Source organism: Gopherus flavomarginatus, chromosome 1, assembly GCF_025201925.1.
Source record: "Gopherus flavomarginatus isolate rGopFla2 chromosome 1, rGopFla2.mat.asm, whole genome shotgun sequence".
NCBI classification, from domain to species: Eukaryota; Metazoa; Chordata; order Testudines; family Testudinidae; genus Gopherus; species Gopherus flavomarginatus.
Genome location: NC_066617.1, coordinates 326,738,754 through 326,760,336, shown reverse-complemented (window position 1 = coordinate 326,760,336; position 21,583 = coordinate 326,738,754). Strand labels below are relative to the sequence as shown.

The 21,583-nt window shown below is 41.8% G+C and overlaps 1 protein-coding gene across 1 annotated transcript in view; it reads right to left on the bottom strand.

Moving 5' to 3' along the window:
• Window positions 1-8,385: 8,385 nt before the first annotated feature.
• FLT1 (fms related receptor tyrosine kinase 1) overlaps window positions 8,386-21,583 on the bottom strand; it is a 156,212-nt gene continuing 143,014 nt past the window's right edge. The window contains exons 25-30 of the mRNA XM_050937138.1: window positions 20,235-20,334; window positions 18,451-18,556; window positions 18,213-18,355; window positions 17,388-17,472; window positions 15,273-15,364; window positions 8,386-10,952 (exon numbers count right to left, since the gene is read on the bottom strand). Coding sequence (XP_050793095.1) covers window positions 10,751-10,952; window positions 15,273-15,364; window positions 17,388-17,472; window positions 18,213-18,355; window positions 18,451-18,556; window positions 20,235-20,334 — 728 coding nt within the window. The 3' untranslated portion in view covers window positions 8,386-10,750. The remainder of the gene's footprint in view (window positions 10,953-15,272; window positions 15,365-17,387; window positions 17,473-18,212; window positions 18,356-18,450; window positions 18,557-20,234; window positions 20,335-21,583) is intronic.

The window sequence follows — 21,583 nt, the reverse complement described above, 5'->3', positions numbered from 1 at the left end:
CGTAGCCTTCTTTTGAGCATGTTAAGTGCTGTGGTTGGGTAGTGCTTTTCCAATCTTAAGTATTGGCAGTATATTGCGTTCCATCATATTCCTTTTGTATTTCAGTCTGTAAATGACTCCAGCACAGGGTTGTAACAATCATGACTTGCACACTGCATTTAATGGTTTTCACTTACAGGAAATCACATGGCCTACAATTTCTAGATACTGTTCCCTAGATGTAGTAATGTGCATTTCCTTAACTTCCAAGTCAAAGTAGTAGCTTCCTTTTGCTTGTATTAAATCAGGTCCACATTACTAGATTAGCCCTAATTCTGAGAAACTGTATTAAAAATACGTTTACGTCCATGTTTATTGAGCTCTCTTGTCCAATGACAGTATGTATGTTAGCTTCTCTGAAAATTACACATGAGATAACTGACCTCTTTGATGCCCAGAATTATTTGTTCTGTATTGTTAACCAGCAAAAGTGACTTACTGGTGGGGTAAAGTCCTCTGTACCCAGACACCCCATGCCACATGTTTATGTAATTGTAAAGTCATGAAAATTTTGTAAAATACATGTGAAATTGTCAATATCTTTGGTTTTTTCCTTGCATAAACTTAATCTGGACTTTTGGTCCCTTAAATTGCATTATTGCTTTAGAAAGTTTTATTTTGCATATATGAGTAAAATAGAGCTGCAGCAAGCTTTCTTGGTGCACTCTTCTCAAAAGTTCAGAAGGTAGGAAGCAGTTTTCTGTATGGTAAACTTTCTAATTTTACATTTAAGAAAAGACCTGTGTTGAAGGACCACATATGCCTGTAGGAGTACACCCATGTCTTGTCTGTTCCAGAATGCACATAGCAACACTGTTCAGAAACTTGCAGAATCCAGTCATGCAATAAGGTTTTTTTGGTAAAACTGGAATAATGCTTACATATATTTGGTATGCACCCATCCACAAGTGTCACCTGGTGACAGTTTAAAGTATGCTTTCAGTCTGAACCTGGATGGTTTGTTTGTGAAAAACTTTATTTTTTGTGATAACTAGAGCAGTAATTGGCAACCTTTGGCACGCGGCCCACCAGGGAAGGCCCCTGGTGGACCAGGCTGGGCTGTTTACCTGCTGCATCCACAGGTTCGGCCGATAGCAGCTCCTACCGGCTGTGGTTCTCTGTTTCAGGCCAATGGGGGCTGCAGGAAGGGCAGCCAGCACATTCCTTGGCCTGTGTCACTTCCCGCAGCCCCCATTGGCTGGGACGGTGAATCACAGCCAGTAGGAGCTGTGATTGGCCGAACCTGTGGACGCGGCAGATAAACAGCCCAGCCGGGGCTTGGCCTGGCCCGCCGGGGCTTACCCTTGCAGGCCACGTGCCAGAGGTGGTTGATCCCTGAACTAGAGCATGAATTTTTAAATTAGTGTGAAACAAAATCTAAAATCAGCTCTTTGACTATAGTAATGCAGTAGTGCACCTTCTTCAGCATTTCTCATGTCTGAACTTGAAGGAAAGGTGGCGAATATGTGGAATGTTTTTCTAGCATACTTGGAAAATGCGTGATCATTAAGTAGCCTTCAGAATTACTCTGTCCATACTTGAGTTTGAATTATAATTTTAAAAGGAACATAATGTAGAAATGAACAACTTTTCATTTGAGAACCTGTTGTAGGTAGCCATAAATGCTTCAGTAATTTGTGCCACTGCTAGCATATATTAGTTGTTATATTCTACTTTAAATCCTTAATGCACAGTAGTAGGTACAAGACTTTTTATCCTCCAGATGTGACCTCACCAGTGCCAAATAGAGGGGAATAATCACTTCCCTCGATCTGCTGGCATTGCTCCTACTAATGTAGCCCAATATGCTGTTAGCCTTCTTGGCAACAAGGGTACACTGCTGACTCATATCTAACTTCTCATCCACTAATCCCTAGGTCCTTTTCCACAGAACTGCTGCTTAGCCAGTCACTCCTTAGCCTGTAGTGTTGCATGGGATTCTTCAGTCCTAAGTGCAGGACACTGTACTTGTCCTTATTGAACCTCATCAGATTTATTTTGGCCCAATCCTCCAATTTGTGTTGGTCGCTCTGGACCCTATCCCTACCTTCCAGCATATCTACACACACCCCCTCCCCCAGTTTAATGTCATCTGCAAACTTGCTGAGGGTACAATCCATCCCGTCATCCAGATAAAGATGTTAAACACAATCGGCCCCAGGACCAACCCCTGGGGCACTCTGCTTGATACCAGCTGCCAGCTAGACATCAAGCCGTTGATCACTACTCATTGAGCCCGACAATCTAGCCAGCTTTCTGTCCACCTTATAATCCATTCATCCAATCCATACTTTTTAAAACTATTTTTTAACCGTACTATTTACCCCTTTGCAGCTCCTAAAATTTAACAAACAACTGGATGGAATAAGAGAACAACACTGCTAGGGTCATATGATTATATAACTAGTGCTGTGTCCTTGTTCCTCCCCACGAAAAACTAGATTGTCTCCAACGGCCTTCCACCTAGAGGCCTACCTAGTCTAAACATTAGCAGTAAAAGCCAGTGAAAGAACTGAGAAATATTCAAGATGGAGTGAACGTAACATTTTGATTTCTATACTTTAATCTTGTTTTTTATTCAGACAGTATTATCCTTACTGTGTGGCCTTTAAGGATGTAGTGAGCATATTTCGCTTCAAATTAAATCATACTGTGGCCAAATTAAACTGTTTTGGATGTGGGAGGAGGAAGTAAAATAGAAGATAGTAAATATGCACCACTCCCCTGCACTATTACTATTTTCCATATGTATAAGAACATTTTATGACTTTACTGCTGATAAATGTAAAGTTCTTGGGCTAGCCAGGTGTAACAAGAACAGGTTTAAATTTTTTATTAAATTTACGCCTATTTCCTTCAGTTCAGTACTAGCCTGTTTTCATAAATTTGTTCAGAGGTGCTGACATGCTGCATTAGACCACTTAGCCAATCTAGTCCAGTATCCTAACAGTGGCTAGTACCAGCTGCTTCAAAGGAAGATACAAGAAGCCCTGCAGTAGGCTGTCAAGGGAAAACCCAGTCCCTCAGGGAAGGTTTCTTGCTAACCTCCATTAGTTAGATGTTTTGTTTAAGCCTTGAAGCATGAGGGTTTGTATCCTTTCCAAAAGTCTGATTTAAAGGGTGAAAAAGCTATTCTTGTATTCCATCCAAATGTCCAGTCTGTTTCTGCATCCTGCTAAACTGTGACCTCAATCGCCTGTTCCCTTCTCTATGGCAAACACGCATTGTCTTTTCAATCTTTCTTCATATGAAATTGTTTCATGTACTTAATTATTCTTGGAACCCAGCACTGAACCAACCACCTGTTTCTTCGCGGGTTCTTTGGTTTTATTTTTTGAGTGGGTGAGCAGAACTGAACACAGTATTCCAGGTGAGGTTGTTACTGAGTTATAGACTAGCATTTTCCATATTATCTAGCCTATTCCTTATGCATACGTTTCTTTTTTGCCCTCGGGCTGCATATTGATAACTGGTCAATTGAGCTGTCCTCAATACCTAGGTGTCTTTCCTGAGCTGATAGTTAATTTAGCATAGTAAGGTGTGTGAATAGCCCAAATTATTGCCTCCAATGTGCATTTGCCAACACTGAACTTAATATTAATTGTAATGTCCATTCATTAATCTTGATTAGCTCCCTCTGCAGTGCTGTGTGCTTCTCCCAGCTTGAGCAAATACATGCAAGACAGCTGCCAATTTACTTTTATCTCACTGATTAGACCACTTCGATGTCTAGTTTTCTGTGGGGAATTTAAGCATTGAGATTGTTAATGTGAAACGGGCTCCTGTATGTTCTAAGTATTGTCTTACTACAGGAGAAGTTTAAAACTGGTCCAGAAAAAGGTAATTCTCCAGTCATCTCCATTTTTTTTTTTTAATGTAGCACCCTAAATGCTGTCAGTGGTATAGTCCCAAATTATCACTTTACACCTGGGAAGCAGACACTTTTGGTTCCTTTTCTTTATTCCAGCATATGTGCATGCATTCCCCACATCTGCCCCTGCAATCAATAAATAAATCTAATACATCACCTCACTCCACCTGTCTGGAGTTCTAAAGTTAAGTAAGGGATTTTGCGTAGTTAGTTTGACAGCCTGGCTCAGTGATCAGTAGGGTAAGTGTTTTTCACCCTGAAAGAAATTTTAAAAAGTTTTAAAATCCTTGAATTATTTGAAAATAAACTTTCAATACTTTATATCATGATTGCTGTCTTTATTTAATAACTAACAGGCAAATGGTGCCAAAACTGCTCTCCTTCCAAGAATGCATAATAAGAGCTAGACTCATAGACTCATAGACTTTAAGGTCAGAAGGGACCAATGTGATCATCTAGTCTGACCTCCTGCACAAAGCAGGCCACAGAACCCTACCCATCCACTTCTATAACAAACCCCTAACCTATGTCCAAGTTATTGAAGTCTTCAAATTGAAGACACTAGTGGCTGGCAAACAGAAAGAGACAAGATTGAAAGGTGCAAAATTTTTCCTCACTTGCGCTCTCTAGGCTACATAGGGTAGTAAAAATGGCTAAATGCCAGCAACTGAAAAGAATTGTAGACCTCAGTTCATCCCAGCTTCCCAGCCTGAGCAAATTGATTGGGTTAGGATTTGCTTGCAGCAAGGTCTCTGAGATGCAGATAGATAAAGAGGGAAAGTGAGTTACAGAAGTCAGTTTACCTTTCCTCCAGCCCCTTGAATTTTAAGGCAATCCAAGGTTTCTTTGAGCTCAATGGCCAGGGAATAGCACACCGTGACTTGCCAGAAACAAACTGAACCCCATTGCCTTTGCTTAAGTGGAGGTATAATAGGCTCTGTGTCGGATGTCTAAATGTGGGTATTTTGAAGGGTAACATGTAAACATGTTGAGAGGGCTGTGGTCAGTACAAATTGAAACAGAAATCATGGCCTGCCTGCCAAGAGTTCCTTGCCCATTGCTGCTGCTCAGGCACCCAAAAGCAGTGAAGACTCAAACAAGGCCTCTTATCTGAAGCTGGGGCATGGGAAGTGGCCAGCTCCCAGATGGGCGTTGTTGACTTCTTCAGTGTCCACCACTTACTCCCCCTACTGCTTCCCACAAACTCTCTTCAGTGCTATTATTTCAGGCTTGGCTGCGATGCGCTTCAGTTGACTACCTTTCATCCCCCAATCTCTGGCATAGGTTGGAAAAGAGGACTAGGTGTCCCTGCTTTTCAGAGCCAATTAAATGGAGGTAGAGTTGTTAGCTGTACCATAGCAGCACTGCAGCTTGACCCAGTCCTCTGTCTCAACTTGCTGCTTCATGTGCAGGTTGAACAGTGGAGGTAATAAAAATAAAAGCCTGTATGAGAACTCCCAGGGCAGAAAAATTGCTCGGTGCTCTTCTTTGGATCCACTCCCTCAGAAGAATAGAGCTACTGGGCTGTAATCCCTATGCTGCCAAGGATCCACCACTTTGGCACCAGCCTCTAAGAGTTAGTGGTGACAAAGGGTGCTGATGGGTCCAAAATCATGAGCCCTGGATATTCATTTATCACCAGGAAGTCATGAACGGGCACCTTCTGTCTCTATTCCAGCTAACCCTGAAAATGCTCAAAAGTTTAGAATATACCAAAGCTGCTTTGCAACAGCCTCGGTTTTTTCCATAAATGGAGGATTAGAGAGCTAGGAGGTAATTGGCAAGAGTGACCAGCCCACAGCAGAGTGTGGTGTTTAGGGGATTTAATAATTTGAGGGATTCTTGCACTTTACTCAGTAATATCATCTACCCCCTGTAGGCTCATGTTTCATTGTCCAAGAGAGCTATCACACCAGTTTATAACCCAGACCTCTACCACAGTCAGTTCTCTCCCTGGCTTTCAGCCAGTGTGTAAGAATTTGCTTTTGCCTTTCCCAGTTCCTTACAGGAATGTGCTGCCTCATTAGCTATCCATCTGGCCCACATCTTAGCAGTAATTTCCAGAACATAGATTGGGAAACTCCTCAAGTGCTGAGATGCTCCGTGCCACGAAACACTCCATTGGGCAGCTAACCTGAATTTACTGGACACTTTGATCATTAGACCTGTCCCAGCACTTTGGACATGGACTGATGAGGCCTCCACTGGCGTATTGTGTCCATTTTGAGCACCACACTTTAAAATTGGGACAAATGAGAGAGTCCAGCAGAGAGCAACAAAAATGATAAATGGTTTAGAAAAACCTGTTAAACTGAACAGCTTTAGTCTTGAGAAGCCTGAGCGGGGCTGTGCTAGTCTTCAAACAGCAAGGGTGGTTATAAAGAAGATGGTGATCAATTGTTCATCATGTTCATTGAAGGTGGGTCAAGAAGTAATGGGCTTAAGCTGCGGTAAGGGAGATTTAGGGTAGATGTTAGGAAAAACTTGTTAACTATACATACTCAAATAGGTTACTGTCATAAACAGATGGTTAAGGGTTAATGTCTCTTTTACCTGTAAAGGGTTAAGAAGCTCAGTAAACCTGGCTGACACCTGACCAGAGGACCAATAGGGGGACAAGATACTTTCAAATCTTGGTGGAGGGAAGTCTTTGTTTGTGCTTTTTGTTTTGTTTGTCATTCGCTCTTGGGACTAAGAGGGACCAGACGTACACCCAGGCTCTCCAAATCTTTCTGAATCAGTCTCGGTTCAAAATTGTAAGTAATAGCCAGGCAAGGCGGACTAGTCTTATGTTTGTTTTTCTCAACTTGTAAATGTTTCTCTTTTCTGGAAGGCTTTGTACCTCTGTTTGCTGTAACTTTGAATCTAAGGCTAGGGGTGGGGTCCCTCTGGTCTATATAAATCTGAGTACCCTGTAAAGCATTTTCCATCCTGATTTTACAGAGATAATTTTTACTTTTTTCTTTCCTTAATTAAAAGCTTTCTTTTTAAGAATCTGATTTTCCTTGTTTTAAGATCCAAGGAGTTTGGATCTGTGTGAAGCCTCTCAAGGCAACCCAGGGGGGGAAAGGAGGGGGAATGGTTAATTTCTCCTTGTTTTAAGATCCAAGGGGTTTGGATGTGTGTTCCCCAGGGAAGGTTTTGGGGGAACAGAAAGTGTGCCAGACACTAAATTCTGGCTGGTGGCAGTGTACTAGATCTAAGCTAGTAATTAAGCTTAGAAGTGTTCATGCAGGTCCCCACTTTTGTACTCTAAAGTTCAAAGTGGGGAAAGAAATCTTGACAGTTACCAAAGGAGATTGTGAAATCCCCCTCATTGTTTAACCTGTTAAAATTTTCCAAACACCTTTTAGGAATAATCTAGGTGGGTATGGTCCTGCCTCAGCACGGGGGTATAAAGTGGATGGCTTCATATTCCCTCCCAGCCCTACACGTCTATAATTCTGTGCTATGTCAGAGAAGAACGTCACTGTTCCTTCCATTCTCATCATGACGACATTAGGACACCTCATGTCTTATCACATTCAAAATATGGTTTCTGAACCAGCTGCCTTTCTTCCAGTTTTACCTGTGGTAGATCTTCTAGATACAAAGGTGACAAACGATGCAAGTAAAGGTGATATTTAGGAACCACCATATCTATAGCAGAAGACCAAAGATATTTGTAGTGTCCAGCCAGGATCTTGAATGGGTGACCCCACTAACTAAAAGTACTCTTCCCCACTGCAGCCTGGGTCCAATGGTGTCTAAGTTTAACTAAGACGTACAAGCCCTAATATCTAACTCAGTAATAATCACCTAGCATGAAGTATTAAAATGGAGTCAGGTGGGCTTGAGTGTGAAGCAGCACTTCCTGCTGGTTGCATCAGAGTTCCAGCTCATCTGGTGATGAAGTCTGCCAATTTCCCTCCCTATATGTCTGTCCTACTGAATCTATAATATGGCTATAAATTGGAGAAGCCTTAGCAGAAACTGAATCAGATGCAGTGAGGTGAAGTTCTACTTGAAGCCAATAACAAGAAGGAGAGGCATCAGACCCTTAGAACTATAGCTCTCTTGAGACCCGCCATTTGCCTTAGCACTACTTCTCAGACCATGTCACAGGATGCCGTTTATGCTGTGCTGCTATAGCCTCCCACTGGCTGCTGCCAATCCACCACTCCGCACATGGGTTCACTAAGTTATGGGCGAAGAAGCAGAAGCATGTCATGACATTTTTAGTAAGGCATGCAATTCTACACTTGCATGCAGGGTGTGGCCTCACATGTACAGTGAATGCGAGGTCATGCCATGTGGAGGATGCCATGTAGTCAGGAAGTCATATTCAGGTCTTTCATGTTCTTGTGGAAAGGAATTCTGAGGCAAGCAATGCATGGACACCACGCTACTGGTGATGTTAGATCAGCACTAACCTGAGACTTGGAATCCTTGCATGCAGAGAGGGATGATGCTATGAAGAGCAGCCATCATTGTCCCTTCCCTTCCCCCAGATGCAAGGGGATTCCACTGCTTTGTGGGAGAGGAGGAAAAAGGAGAGAGCTTGCCATTCTTGTATGAGCAGAGAGCTTCACTGGGCCTCTAACTAGGTATAGGTAATCAGTCAGAGTCAATGTATTCAATGCATTTCACTTTATTCACACAAAACATTAGGAACACTGCATGTGTCCATCACCCTCCCCCTAAATCTGCTTTTTGCCTTGCAAACCTGTGAACTCCTACAGGCAGTGACTGTGTCTTCCCATGTGACCACTCAGCTGTGAGCAAATCTGAGGCACTATATCCACAGAGATGTCTAAATTGTTGTGCCTAATGGTAAAAGATGTCTTTTCCAGGAAGCTTTGACCCATGTATTCAGTTAACTAACCAAGCAAAATTCAGAACTTGTTTATTATGTGAATTTAGCAATTAAAATACATTTGATATAAAAAGATAAATGTAAGACGTAAGTGTGAGTTATTCACATCAAAAGACATTTTTAGTAAAGTTCATATAAAAGTAATCTTAATATTCCAGTTTTCTTAAATATTTATGCACAAAAAGCATATTTATAAATGTACAGTGTGCAACACACTCCTCTAAAGATGCACTATCCCTGAATAATTATTTTGGGTGGATTGAAAGGGGGAAACATCTTGTGGATCACCCGTAGGTATGGATCAAGATAAATTCTGCTCCACCAGTAAGAAACCAAGTAAATGGGTCATAGTTAGAATTAATGGTCCCCTGAGTTAGGATGGATGCCAACTGAAGTGTATCCAGAGCATTCTTCAATAGCCTACTGCACACAGCTCACTCTAGGGCTCTGTACATGGCTGCTTTTCCTCAAATTGAGGGAAGGGGATTTTCTCCTCCCAACCTTTAATAGGGTAAGCTTTATCGAAGGTCCTTTTTAATTAATATTGCATACAAAGATGAAGGGGGATAGAGCATCTTTACAGCTTTTAAAACTAAGACCATCTGTTTCTCTTCATAGTCAATATACATAATGTCCGGTGCAAATTACTAACAAATACTTTTGCTGCTGTACACTAGCACTGTTAAGTAAATTTGAAAGTCAACTGTGCATGTATAGAAGAGTCACCATAGCTTCCCAAAGGATTATATGGTGAGTTACGGGTTAGGAACCCTTGCAAGGCATCTAATAAACATTTGTTCAATTTAGCAACATGCAGAGCTTGTTGGCCATCCTGGCATATTGTTAGTTAAGGGAATCAGTCAGCAATCAGTACAATATGTCAGACGGTCCAGTAGGTAGTGTAGACAAAACTTGGCGTAAATTATCTCTAGTTAAAATAATTTCCAGTGCACATTCTTGGGGAGACAAAGTGCAACCTTCAAGAAGATTTGCTTGAACTAGTGCCCCATCAAGCTTGATAAAGCTTCTATTTAATCTGTAATTTTCATTATTTCAGTCCCAGATTTTTCATTTCTGTGTATTCTTGACAACTGCATTTTGTGGTGTGTGTAAAAATTCCTGGGTCCAGGGAGGCCTTCAGATCTCTTATGGTCTAAGACTGGATTAAATCTAAACCCTGATCTACCAGAATGCCATGCTCATCAAGGCATTAATCCTCCCTCAAACTTCTATAAGCAGAGGCTGTACATCCTGAGCTCCAGGAAGTGGGCCCTTTCTCCCCACCTCCACCCTTTCTCCCACTCCCACACAGGTAGACTTGTTTTCTCCCACTTGCTTTCCCCTCACTACTGCTCAGTCCACTAGGCCCAGATTCCAATGGGTTTTGCAGTGTAACCTTGACGATCGCGCACAGTTTCTTGCCCACTGTTGACTCCCTCAGCATTAAAGGTACTGTACTGCCCTGATTTTTTTTGCCTGAGGAGAGTGGCATTGTATTCTTGTTGTCAGATCTCAAAGCTGTTCCTGAATCTGAATTGAGAATGGATTATGTTAAGTGACAGGAGACCACCCTTGCTGTGGGGCAGGGCATGCTGCTTCCATGGGACTCCCATCCTTTGAAAGGGACTAGAAGCTGAAGTGGGGTCTTCTACATGAACATTAGGGAACCAGTCATCTAAGGTACAGAGCTCCTGTCACTCCCATTAACTGTTAGGAGAGCTACAGAGATTCAGTACTTGAGAAAGCTAGGCCCTTAGCACTGGTGCCCTACTTAATTTTAAATGTACACATCACACTTTGTGCCCTCTGTAGAAAAGCAGGTCATCTGAGTTTGTCAATGCCTCGTTTGGGGTCGGGCTGGCGGAGAGAAAGCTTTTAAGATCACACAAACTGCAGCTGTTTCAGGTAGAAGCTTTTGAACTGATAGTGTTTAGAAAAAGCTGGTTCAGGTAAAAATACACATCTATATCTTTGCACAGAACTTCTTAAACAGGTGGGGGGGAATAAAACCCCAGTGAATTGTAATCAGGAGGAGGAGAACAGCACACTTTCATTTTTTCCAGCACTATGTTACCATAAGGAAATCTCCAACTAGCTTCACTGAGATGGCCACAGCTGGAACTGCAGAAACTCAGCCTGGTCATTCCAGAAAGAACGGACTCCTTGCTCCTGCTGGCAGCTTTCAGACTGTAAAACAGAGCAGTGTCACTTTCAGTGCATGGGGGAAAAGGTATCTAAGATTATTTTTAGTGAATTGAATGAGACAGCGTGCAAGGAAACAGCCCCATTCATTGGCTGTGGCAAGCACGGTGTTGTAGGGACTGACTGGGATTGTGTACACAAGGGAACTTGTGCCTCCCAAGCACATCATCAAAATACATGGGACCAGCTCTGCATTTAGGCCACCATGTAATCATGGAATAACATTTGATCACTCTTAACTTGGGCTGCATTTGATGTGATACCATTCACGAGAGTGATAAAACACTGAGCCTATCACCTGAGTGCTCCAGTCCCCAGGAAGGTGGTTTTCTTACGTTGTGTCCGTACCCTCCAGTAACCTTATTTTAAACGGGCAGGGCTCAGCAGGGTTATTTCAAGAATTAAAAGGGTAAGTTTCTAAGTATTTGTGCACTCCCCCCTCCCAGCTACCACACTAGATTCCCACGGAAGAAACCTGCCAGGCATTGGTTAGAGCTTTTAGGAAGCTTTTAAATTTGTATTTAGGCAATAAGATCTTTGAAAGAAAAATGAAGCATCAAAACCTCTGTATGTAGCACAAGGCATTTCTTATTTGGGGAGCTGAGGGGCAACAGCTCCTGTTAGATTCTACAAATTCTTACATTTTGAGCCATAGCACATATGCTTTCCAAGGGCCGTGTTCCCAAGCTGCTATGGAACCCCTACTGCCTGATGCCCCTAAACTTCTAAAGGAAGTTCTTTTTCTGGCTTTTACACCTTTAAGGGTTAAATTTTCAACTATCTTCTCCCTACAACTGTAAGGATTCTTTACCTTTTCAAAAAAAAAAAAATGAAAGCAAATATTCCAGCATATCTGTATGACCCAGGGTCTAGGACATTAGGAAAAGCATCAAATATTACAAGACTTACACTAAATCATAAGCATTGGTAACTTCTAAGCTATCAGACATTTCTGGGTTACATTAAACTCCTCAGCTGAAATAGCCCATGAGGGCTGGAACAAACTCCTGCCAAGACTAAGCTCCTCCAACTAATTACCTTTACTATAAACAATAAAGCCCTAGGTATTTTTACCTGGGGAAAAGATAGTCACAAAATTCTCTCTGTTGGTGCTCAGACACCATTTTGAGTCAGGTGAAGAGGGCTAATTGGTCAGAACCTGTTAGGGGGTGGAGCTAAGGAACTATAAATCTTCCTTCAGAGATAAGGCATTCACTCCATTCTGGAAGATTAGTCTAGAGAGGGAGTGTATTCCTATCCTGAGAGGTTGGGGCTATGCTGGGTTTTTGCCTAGGGAAGGGTTGTTTTGGTTCTGAGGGACATGCTAGTTTGGGAGGTTTAATCCAATAAAGGTCTCTGTTTTAGCTCTGAGGAGTTTATTCCAATTTGAGAGTTTAATATGGCTCAAAGTTGATTTTAGCTCAGAAACTTACTTTAGGTGAGCTGCTTTCTCTAGCTTGGAATTTTAGCTTGCTCGAATCTTGAGAGCTAGAGAATTCCAGTTAAAAGGTTGTAGTTAGAAGGTTTCCAACCTCTTAGGGAGGCCTTTATAAAGGCACACTTATTTCTTCTGAAACTGGTAGTGGAGTCTTGTGATCTAAATGCCCATGTATCCTTGGAAGTCTTAAATCAAAAGAATTTATTTTTCTATATCTCTAATGGACTTCATTTTTTCTTTCTGTTACTGCACTTATGAGTCCAAGACCTTCAGCACACATGTGACCAGTATAGTGTGACACTACAGTTTTCCCTTTTGACCTGAGTTGTTAGCCAATATTTGAGGCCTTGCAGAGTTGTAGCTATTAGGAGGAGAAATTGATGATGGAATCAAATATTCCTTTAATGCAATCCTATTTATTTACAAAGACTATACACAAAGTTCTATTTTCTGAACACAGTAGGAAACAGAAAGCAAGGAAAGTACCTGCTGTTTATCTCCACGTCTGCCCCCTCTGATCAGTTCCATCTCCATGGAGCTCTGTCTCTCTCTGCCTTCTCAGGGCCATGCTTTTGACCATTTCTCTTGCTGTCTGCTGGCTTATCCCCCATTTTTTGCCTCTCAAGCACACCCTGCAACCAATCCCCTAGCTCCTGTGTTTACCACCAGTCCTAGGGAAACTCCTCAGATTACATGGCTTGCCCTGCTCAGGCTTCACCATGTGGCCCAGTGCCTTGGGCAGTAACTTCCTATTGTTTCCAGCTATCACTACAAAAAGTGGTATTTAATTGTTCCTTCCATTTAGCCTGAAGGAAAGGGGTATTTTAGAACATCCAGCAGCTTTAATCAGATCTGTGATTGTTTATATATTGAAGACCCCCTTGATGGCAGCTAGTAACATCTTCCAGCATAACACTGTTACAATTGTCATCAAATTGCTTTTGACCACCCTCACCTGTTCTCTGCTAACTAATCTAGCTCCCTTTAGGACTTATTCTCACATTCTCCTAACAGCCACCATTTCTAAAAAGTCAATTTGCCACCAAGACATTCCCTTCTCTTCTGCAACTGTAACTTCTTTGCAGAGTGACACTGTCCTGAAGAACAATACACAGCCTTGCACCAATCGTAGTCTTAGGCCACGTCCAGACTAGAAATTAAAATCGATTTTAGATACGCAACTTCAGCTACGTGAATAACGTAGCTGAAGTCGAATTTCTAAAATCGAGGTACTCACCAGTCTGGACGGCGCTGCATCGATGTCCGCGGCTCTCCGTGTCGATTCCGGAACTCCGTTCGGATTGATGGAGTTCCGGAATCGATGTAAGCGCGCTCGGGGATCGATACACCGCGTCCAGACTAGACGCGATATATCGATCCCCGAGCAATCGATTTTAACCCGCCGATGCCGCGGGTTAGTCTGGACGAGGGCTTAGAAACAAGAGCTTTATGCCATTAAAGAAGGGAGATTTCTAGGCTTCACAGAGACAAGTAACACTTGCTGCTGCCCTGGAATGCCACAAGATATCAGACTTTACAAATGGCATGTCTGTTTAAAGAAAAACTATTTTAGGTCATTTTTAGTCATTTTGTTCTATGAGCCCTGCACAGTCCATATGTATTGTTATACATGGCTTTTCAATTGCAAGGGTACAAGAAATCATCTCAAAATGAGTGCTTTATGTTTTTTTTTTTAAATCTGTAACACACATCCATGGGAAGAACATATGAGGGATTGGTTCAGTTATCAAGATTTTATGGCCACTTTATTAGGATGACCTGCACAGCCCTTGGCTTTAGCATTCATAAATGATTCTAATTCTTGCCAATAGAACCTTTCCACTCAGTGTTGTCTGTGTGTATGTACACATGCACGCACACATTCAGCTAAAGTAATATAGCTAATCAATGAAATTTTCCTATAAGTAAATCATTTTAGATTTTGACCAAGAACTTTATCATCTGCAGTTGCTCAGATCCCCCATACAATATACCACAGTCTTCAGTGTGACCAGTCGAGCACAATTAAGATGGCATGATGGCTGTAACTTACTGCCAGCACAAGATGAATGATCACTCGGGTCAGGGCAGCCTCCATACTGTGAGTTGGCCTTAACCTGGGAATTGAAACCGGTCTGAGACTTTCAGTCTCATAACAGCCCTGGAACTAAGGAACCACCGACTATAACTGAGAAAATAAACATTCCTCGTCTAGAGCTAGGTCATGTTAGTACAGTACATTTAATAGACAGCCCTTGTTGCCCTCTCAGGCAGCTGTCAGGAATTAGGCAGAGGAAGGTGACCAATATATTAAAGTGCTTAAAAGCAGGAAGAGAAATGAGGCCCCCACATCCATCTATTGTAAAGTTGCCACTTGAGCATCCTGAGCGTGTGGCTCTTAAATGGGTTATGCTTAGCTGATTCATGTAAGAGAAGGGCAAAAACAAGCATTGTTAGATGAATATCTGCTGGGTGCATTTGGTGTCTCCTGAGAACTTCCAGAACCAACAGCAAGTCATTCTCAGCAAAAGGCCCTGATCTTTGGAATTTGTTTCCTGCAGCCATGTACCACAGTCTGGGATTAGTGACCTGGGTCACCTGGTCCATCAGATATAGAACTAGTACATGAGGACAGTGCAAATGCATCTAGGTGACTTTTGTAATTTACTGTCAGGTTACTGGATGATCTGGTCCCGGGTACCAAATAAATAAACCAGTCACACAGCATGATCACCAACAAAATGATTTACAGAGTGTCAGACTGTTCTGTCAAGTGTGATTCAGCACAAAAACATGCAAGACCCTCTTTGATATTTTTTTTTGTGAGTGCTTGTGTAAAGGACAAGAAAGAGGCATGAAACACAGACCCAAAAAGCGTTTGCTTTTGTTTGCTCTCTGTCCAAGTAAAGTGTTTCAGTTCTTCTGAAGCCAGCACCATCCCACTGTCTGCCTGATAATCCTGGAAAAGATTAAAAGTCTATTAGGCGTTTAATGAAAAAAAGTTAATTTTTAAAAGAATCACATTCTTCTTGGGTCAAATTTTCAAAAGCAACTTAGGAGTTGATTTTCCATGAGACCTGGGCTTGCTTCTGAGTGCCTATGTTACTTTTGAAAATGGGTACCCATTGTGTGGCTATAATGAACACATGAAACCAACATGGCTGCAACGTTTTAAACAAAAACACCTATGAAGCTGTCACATTATTGATTTGAGCTGGGACCGTATAGAACATGGTTGCAACCAAAGTTCTATAGTGGCACCATATCTTGTATAAAGGGGGTCAAATAGGGTCTCTAAGACAAGGTTATGGTTTTCTGGTTATGATTATGCTGTCTGTATGCATCTGCTATTTTTGTATTTAAAGTTATAAGTATTGGCTCTATATTGTCTGTATTTCAAAATTATGCTGTGCTTCTGGGTGACACCCCAGACAAGTTGGTGTCAGCTCTGCCTAGCCTGCTTGATGGCCCATAGAGAGCCATCAGCTATACAATTGACCCACTGAGAGAAGGCAGATACACCTTGTAACTCTGCAAAGTATGCAGGAACTTGCCCATGTGACTCCAGACTCCATTTTGCTGTAATTTTCCACAGTAAGAACAAAGAAGTGTTCTTATACCTGGAAAAGACTATAAAAGGCTGATGCCTCATCTCCATCTTTTTTTTAATCCTGCTTCTTACCTCTGGAGGTACTTTGCTACAAACAGAAGCTTTATACAAAGGATTAAAGACTCATTCCAGCTGTGGATGTACTCCAGAGACTTGATTTGAACCTGCAGTTTATTCTATCATTGCTACAAGCCTGAACCAATAACTTTGCCATTACTGTATGTAATTGATTCCATTTAACCAATCCTTGCTCTCATCTATATCCTTTTCCTTTTATGAATAAACCTTTAGATTTTAGATTCTAAAGGATTGGCAACAGCGTGATTTGTGGGTAAGATCTGATTTGTATATTGACCTTGGTCTGGGGCTTGGTCCTTTGGGATCGGGAGAACCTTTTTCTTTTACAGGGGCATTGGTTTTCATAACCATTCGTCCCCATAATGAGTGGCACTGGTGGTGATACTGGGAAACTGGAGTGTCTAAAGTAATTGCTTGTGTGACTTGTGGTTAGCCAGTGGGCTGAGACCAAAGTCCTCTTTGTCTGGCTGGTTTGGTTTGCCTTAGAGGTGGAAAAATCCCAGCTTTGGGCTGTTACTGCCTTGTTTAAGCATTTTGTTCTGAATTGGCACTCTCAGTTGGGTCCCGCCAGAACCAGCATCATTACAGAAGCGTCCAGCTCTGTTTCCAGCAATCCAACACATTGGTAAGCCACCCATGCGGCCAGTCCAAGGGACAGCAGCAGCAGGAATGGCGGAATTGATATGGCAAACCTGAGCGAGGAGCTGAACCTCAGTCCATCCCCTAAACATTTCAAAGGTTTGGTTTAATCATATACATACTCTTCATTCACCCTGCTCTCGTCTCTCATCTCCCTCTCTACAACTCCATAAGGCCCAATAATTTAGGGAGGAGGGTAGGTAAACATTGCCTCATAGAGAGAGACATTGCCAGCTTACCAGGCTCCTAGCAAGCTTGCCTAAAATGGAGTAGAATTCAGTTGCTCTTTTCTTTACTGATACAGAAGTGCAACCACAAAACTAGAAATCCCACTCTGTGTGGTCAGGCTGCTCAGATGAAGATGGAACACAGGACGCCAGATTCTCTAGTCTCTGTTGACTACGCCTTCATATCAAAGGAGAAGGTGATTGCAGTCCTTGTTATGGAACTCCGTGGTCCATTCTGCTTTTCATTTTGCTTTCTTCAGATCTTCGCCTATTACAATATTGTTTATAAACAACCTAACTTCTAAGAGCAGATAATGCTTCACTGCCCAGACACATGGACAAACTAAATGCCCCTTTTACAAAAAATTAAATGTAAATATATGAATAAAGAAAAACCGTTCATTGTACTTGGGCTGAGTATCACTTACATCAAATACAAAGGTATCCTTGGGCGAAAGTTCTTCAAAGGTATTTACCCTCTTGGGTAGCTTCATTTTGAAGGTGTTTATGTATCTATTCAACAAACAAGCAGAAGACAGATATCATCAAGAGGGGATTTTTTAGGAAACCTCAGCAGCTATGCAATAAAATGAGTTGTGCATAAATAGGGACTGTTCTTTCATTTTAATATTTTTAAATGTATTAACTTGTTTGACAGCTAAATGGTTTACACACGAAACCCATTGTATGTAAACACTCAGTAACTTGTGATTCAGTGGCTTCCCCCTTTCCCTCTTCACTAGGTCTTTTATCATCTCTCCCCTCCCCACAATCTACCAATAGATACCTCTCTGACTGTATCCATATATCACTCCCTTAGCTTTGAAGATTTCATTACTGAGCTCAGAAGCTCTAGCAGCCTCTGCTGGCCCTCATCCACAACTGATAATGTGGGAGTTATCTACCCCAGAATGCACTGCATACTCCAGAGCATGTAGAATTTCAAATCAGTGGCAGATGGTGATGAGAGGGAATGTAGTGGGAGCACCTATTGGAGGGTTATACAGAGGTAGTGCAAGATTCACGGAGAGGCAGGGAAGGACCAGATGCCATTTCAGAATGCATAGAGGAAGAGAGCAATTAAGAGTGATCTTATTTAAAAAAAAGTAAAGTTTTGAGTCAGGTCATGGAGATGGCAGAAAGTTCAGGATGATTTTTAATTGTTTTCTCATCATAATCCAAACCATGCCTGAGAAGATGTTTCCTCTACATAGTTAATATAAAGAAAAACATCTTTGTATTTTTTTTCTTACCCAACATTTTCAGTGTTTTCACAGTTTGATTTTGGAACTGAAATATCTTCACTCAAATTAGAGTTGATTGAGGTGAGACTTGAGTATGCAAATCTGCTATCTGCTGTAAATATAGTATTCAAAGGGATATAGTCTTTGCCATCCTAAAACCACAAAAATATATTTAATTACAATAAAGACAGTCCAGGATATAGCTAGTGTATGTACAGTAACATATTGATGCCATTTAGTTCTGTACCTGTTGCACATTTGCTTGAAGCAGATCCCCTAACCTTTCCACCAGTTCAGAAAATCTTGGTCGTTCATTGGGGTTCCCAAGCCAACAGTCTAACATGATTTGATACCTGAGAAAATAAAAACAAAATGAGTACATTTTGTGGTAACGCACAATATGTTCCTCATCAGGGCATCTCAAACAGCTCTAGGTTTTTTATGGTAGTGTCATGTCACTGGATTTAATTATTGTTCCTCATAATGCATTAATCTGGAAAAGCCAGAAGGATTTCTGCATTTTAAGAAGGAAGATGTCCGGCATGACCAGGGATGATTATTGAAAAGAAAAGAGCCAATCTTCAGAAAAAGACTCCTCCCTGGGGGCAATCAGAGGATAATTTAACCAACAGCTCCTAAAAGATATTTTTTTATTCCTAGCACAGCTTTAAACCATGGTATGGAGCATTTATTATCTGGTAATGGAAGACACCATAAGATGACTCATATGAATATCTCACTTCCTTGTATTGGTCAAGTCTAGTTTTCCTTCCTGCAATAAAATATTTGAAACAACAAAAAAGTTCTTAAGTGTCAGTAGGATAATAAAATTAGCCAGTAGGTTACACTTCCAGAGAGGATTAAGTCTGGTGTGTATCCTTTTACTCCGCCTTCTGCCATTTTTTGTAACTGTTGCTATTTAGAATCCTGTTGATGATCTCAGTATGTGGGATGTGGACAAGGCACCATAAAAACCTTCATTCTATTTCCTTTTGCAGAGGGATGACACAATACTTCTGATGTCTGTGCTTTCCCCAAACGCAGGGCCGGCGCTTCCATTTAGGCAGCCTAGGCAATCGCCTAGGGTGCCAGAATAATTGGTGGGCAGCATTTTGCCGGAGGGGGCGGCAGGCGGCTCCGGTGGAGCTGCTGCAGTCGTGCCTGCGGAGAGTCCGCTGGTCCGCGGCTCCGGTGGAGCTGCCGCAGGCACCACTGCGGGAGACGCAGACCAGCTGACCGTCCGCAGGCACGACTGCAGCAGCTCCACCGGAGCTGCGGGACCAGGGCGTGGGGCGGCGAAATTGCCGTGCGCCTAGGGCACTAAAACCCCTAGCACCGGTCCTGCCCAAACGACAGACATGCAGAATGAAAATGCATCCTAATTTCTGTGATTCATCCAGAACTGACATGATCAAAGTTTTTTTTTAAAGGCCTAGTATGTTGTGACTTCTCGTATTACTCATTCATCAGATACAAGTGCAGAGTATTTGTTTAAAGATTACATAGGCCAAGTGCTCTGATAGGACTCTATTGTCTAAATGTCAATTGTAGTATCTATTGAAAACATTTCTCATCTTTATCTGAGATGAAATCAGGGCTCTGAAAGGCACAAGTGATTAGTAACAGTGTATGGAGCCTTTCATCTCTAGGTCATCTACCCAGCAAGGCAGAGACTTAAAGTTGCTGTCATTTGATGACCAATTTGGTGGCCTATGTAAAATGAGTCATCACTTTTAGTCCAATTCCTAATGGATTGTTGTCTGCACAGTTGGCAAAACTGTTGAAAATCGCAGAGAGGCCAAGGACTAAAAAAGCCTGGAGACCCTTTCACCTTCCCTTACTGTTAGAGGTGGTCTCCAGAAAAGCTGGGGGGATGCTTGAACTGCTACTGCCCAAGTTAATAAAACGATAATACTTGGCACTTGTATCGTGCTTCTCAAGCAGATATGTTAATAATTATCAAACTTGGATAGATATAAAGTGGATATCCACAGATTTGCATGGCTCTGCATATAGGAAAAGTAAACTCACATTTCTGATGTTGCATATTCTGGGGCCCGCATCCTGGTGCCTTCTTTTAATCTGCTGCAGAAGTCCTCATCTATTTGCACCCCTGGGTAAGGAGAAGCACCTAAAGGTAACAGTGTATGAATCAGTACTTGGACCGAGGTAGGTAGAGTAATTGTCTATACATGTACAGTTCTAGTGTTATACCACTGAACGCATAGTCAAAGGGCCTGATCTTGTAAGTCACCAAGTGCCTTCAGCTCCCATGGATGCCAACCCAAGTTACAGGCATTTAGGCCCAGATCCTCATAGGTATTTTAGAATCTTCGCTTCCATTGAAATCAATGTCCCAAGATGTTGACACTAATAGAAGTGAAGAGGTTAAATATCTTTGAGGGTCTGGGTCTTTGAGGCTCTTGCAGGATCAGGTCCATGAGTATTAGCAGCACTTGGCTGGATTTAAAGGAAACGAGCAATTCAGTTTTAAAATAGATACTCAATAAAAGGAAATGCAATGTATCTTCTCTTCATACCTAAGAACTGTTAGATTCCTCAATACAAATACTGCCCTAAATTCTAATAGACACAGTCTCACCAACTCCAAATGTTCACACAGCATGAGTCAGCCTAAAAAATCATGACATTGATTTACGGATTGTGATTTAAAAAAAAATACAGCAACATTTGGGTTCTTTGCCTTTTGGTTTCTGAGAGCATTTAGGGTGCACTTGGGTCATTCAAGCTTTTCTCCACAACCAAGAAGACTTTGAAACTTACTTTAAAAAAAATAGAAAGCTGAGGTTCTCAAATAATTACTTGAGTCCAGGAGCTGGGGCTTTGAGAGAAACACCAAACATTGCCATAAAACCACCAGAGTTGGCAGCACTGCCAACAACGTGTATTCAAACTAGTCAATGATTGGATGAGGGACTGCCTGGGACTGTTTCCTCTACTGTTGTGTCAGTCTCTGTGTTGGATCCAGTTAAGATTCTTCTCTTCTGAATGCCATTGTTTCCTTTTCAGTATTGATTCTGTAGCCTACAGTTTTCAGTTAAAAAACATTGCCTCACACAGGGTTTTTATTTCAGATTCTGCACTCTAGTTCGTTCCACGGCATCTGTTTCAATGTTCATTCGTCTGCACCTGCCAGTGTAAGTAGGAAGCAGCTGTGAATGGTGAAGTGCTGGCATTGTGTTGCTGAAGGGTAATTGGGGCTGGTAGATTTTTCAGAGTGGAAATAGAAGGTGTCATTTTAAGCACATCTCAACACAGTGAAATTAAAGAGGTTCTGTTTATTGGGGCATTTTTGGTTTTGACTAGGTTTTTATTTGCTCTCAAAGGAAAAGTCAAAACCAGTTAGGGGATTCTAAATC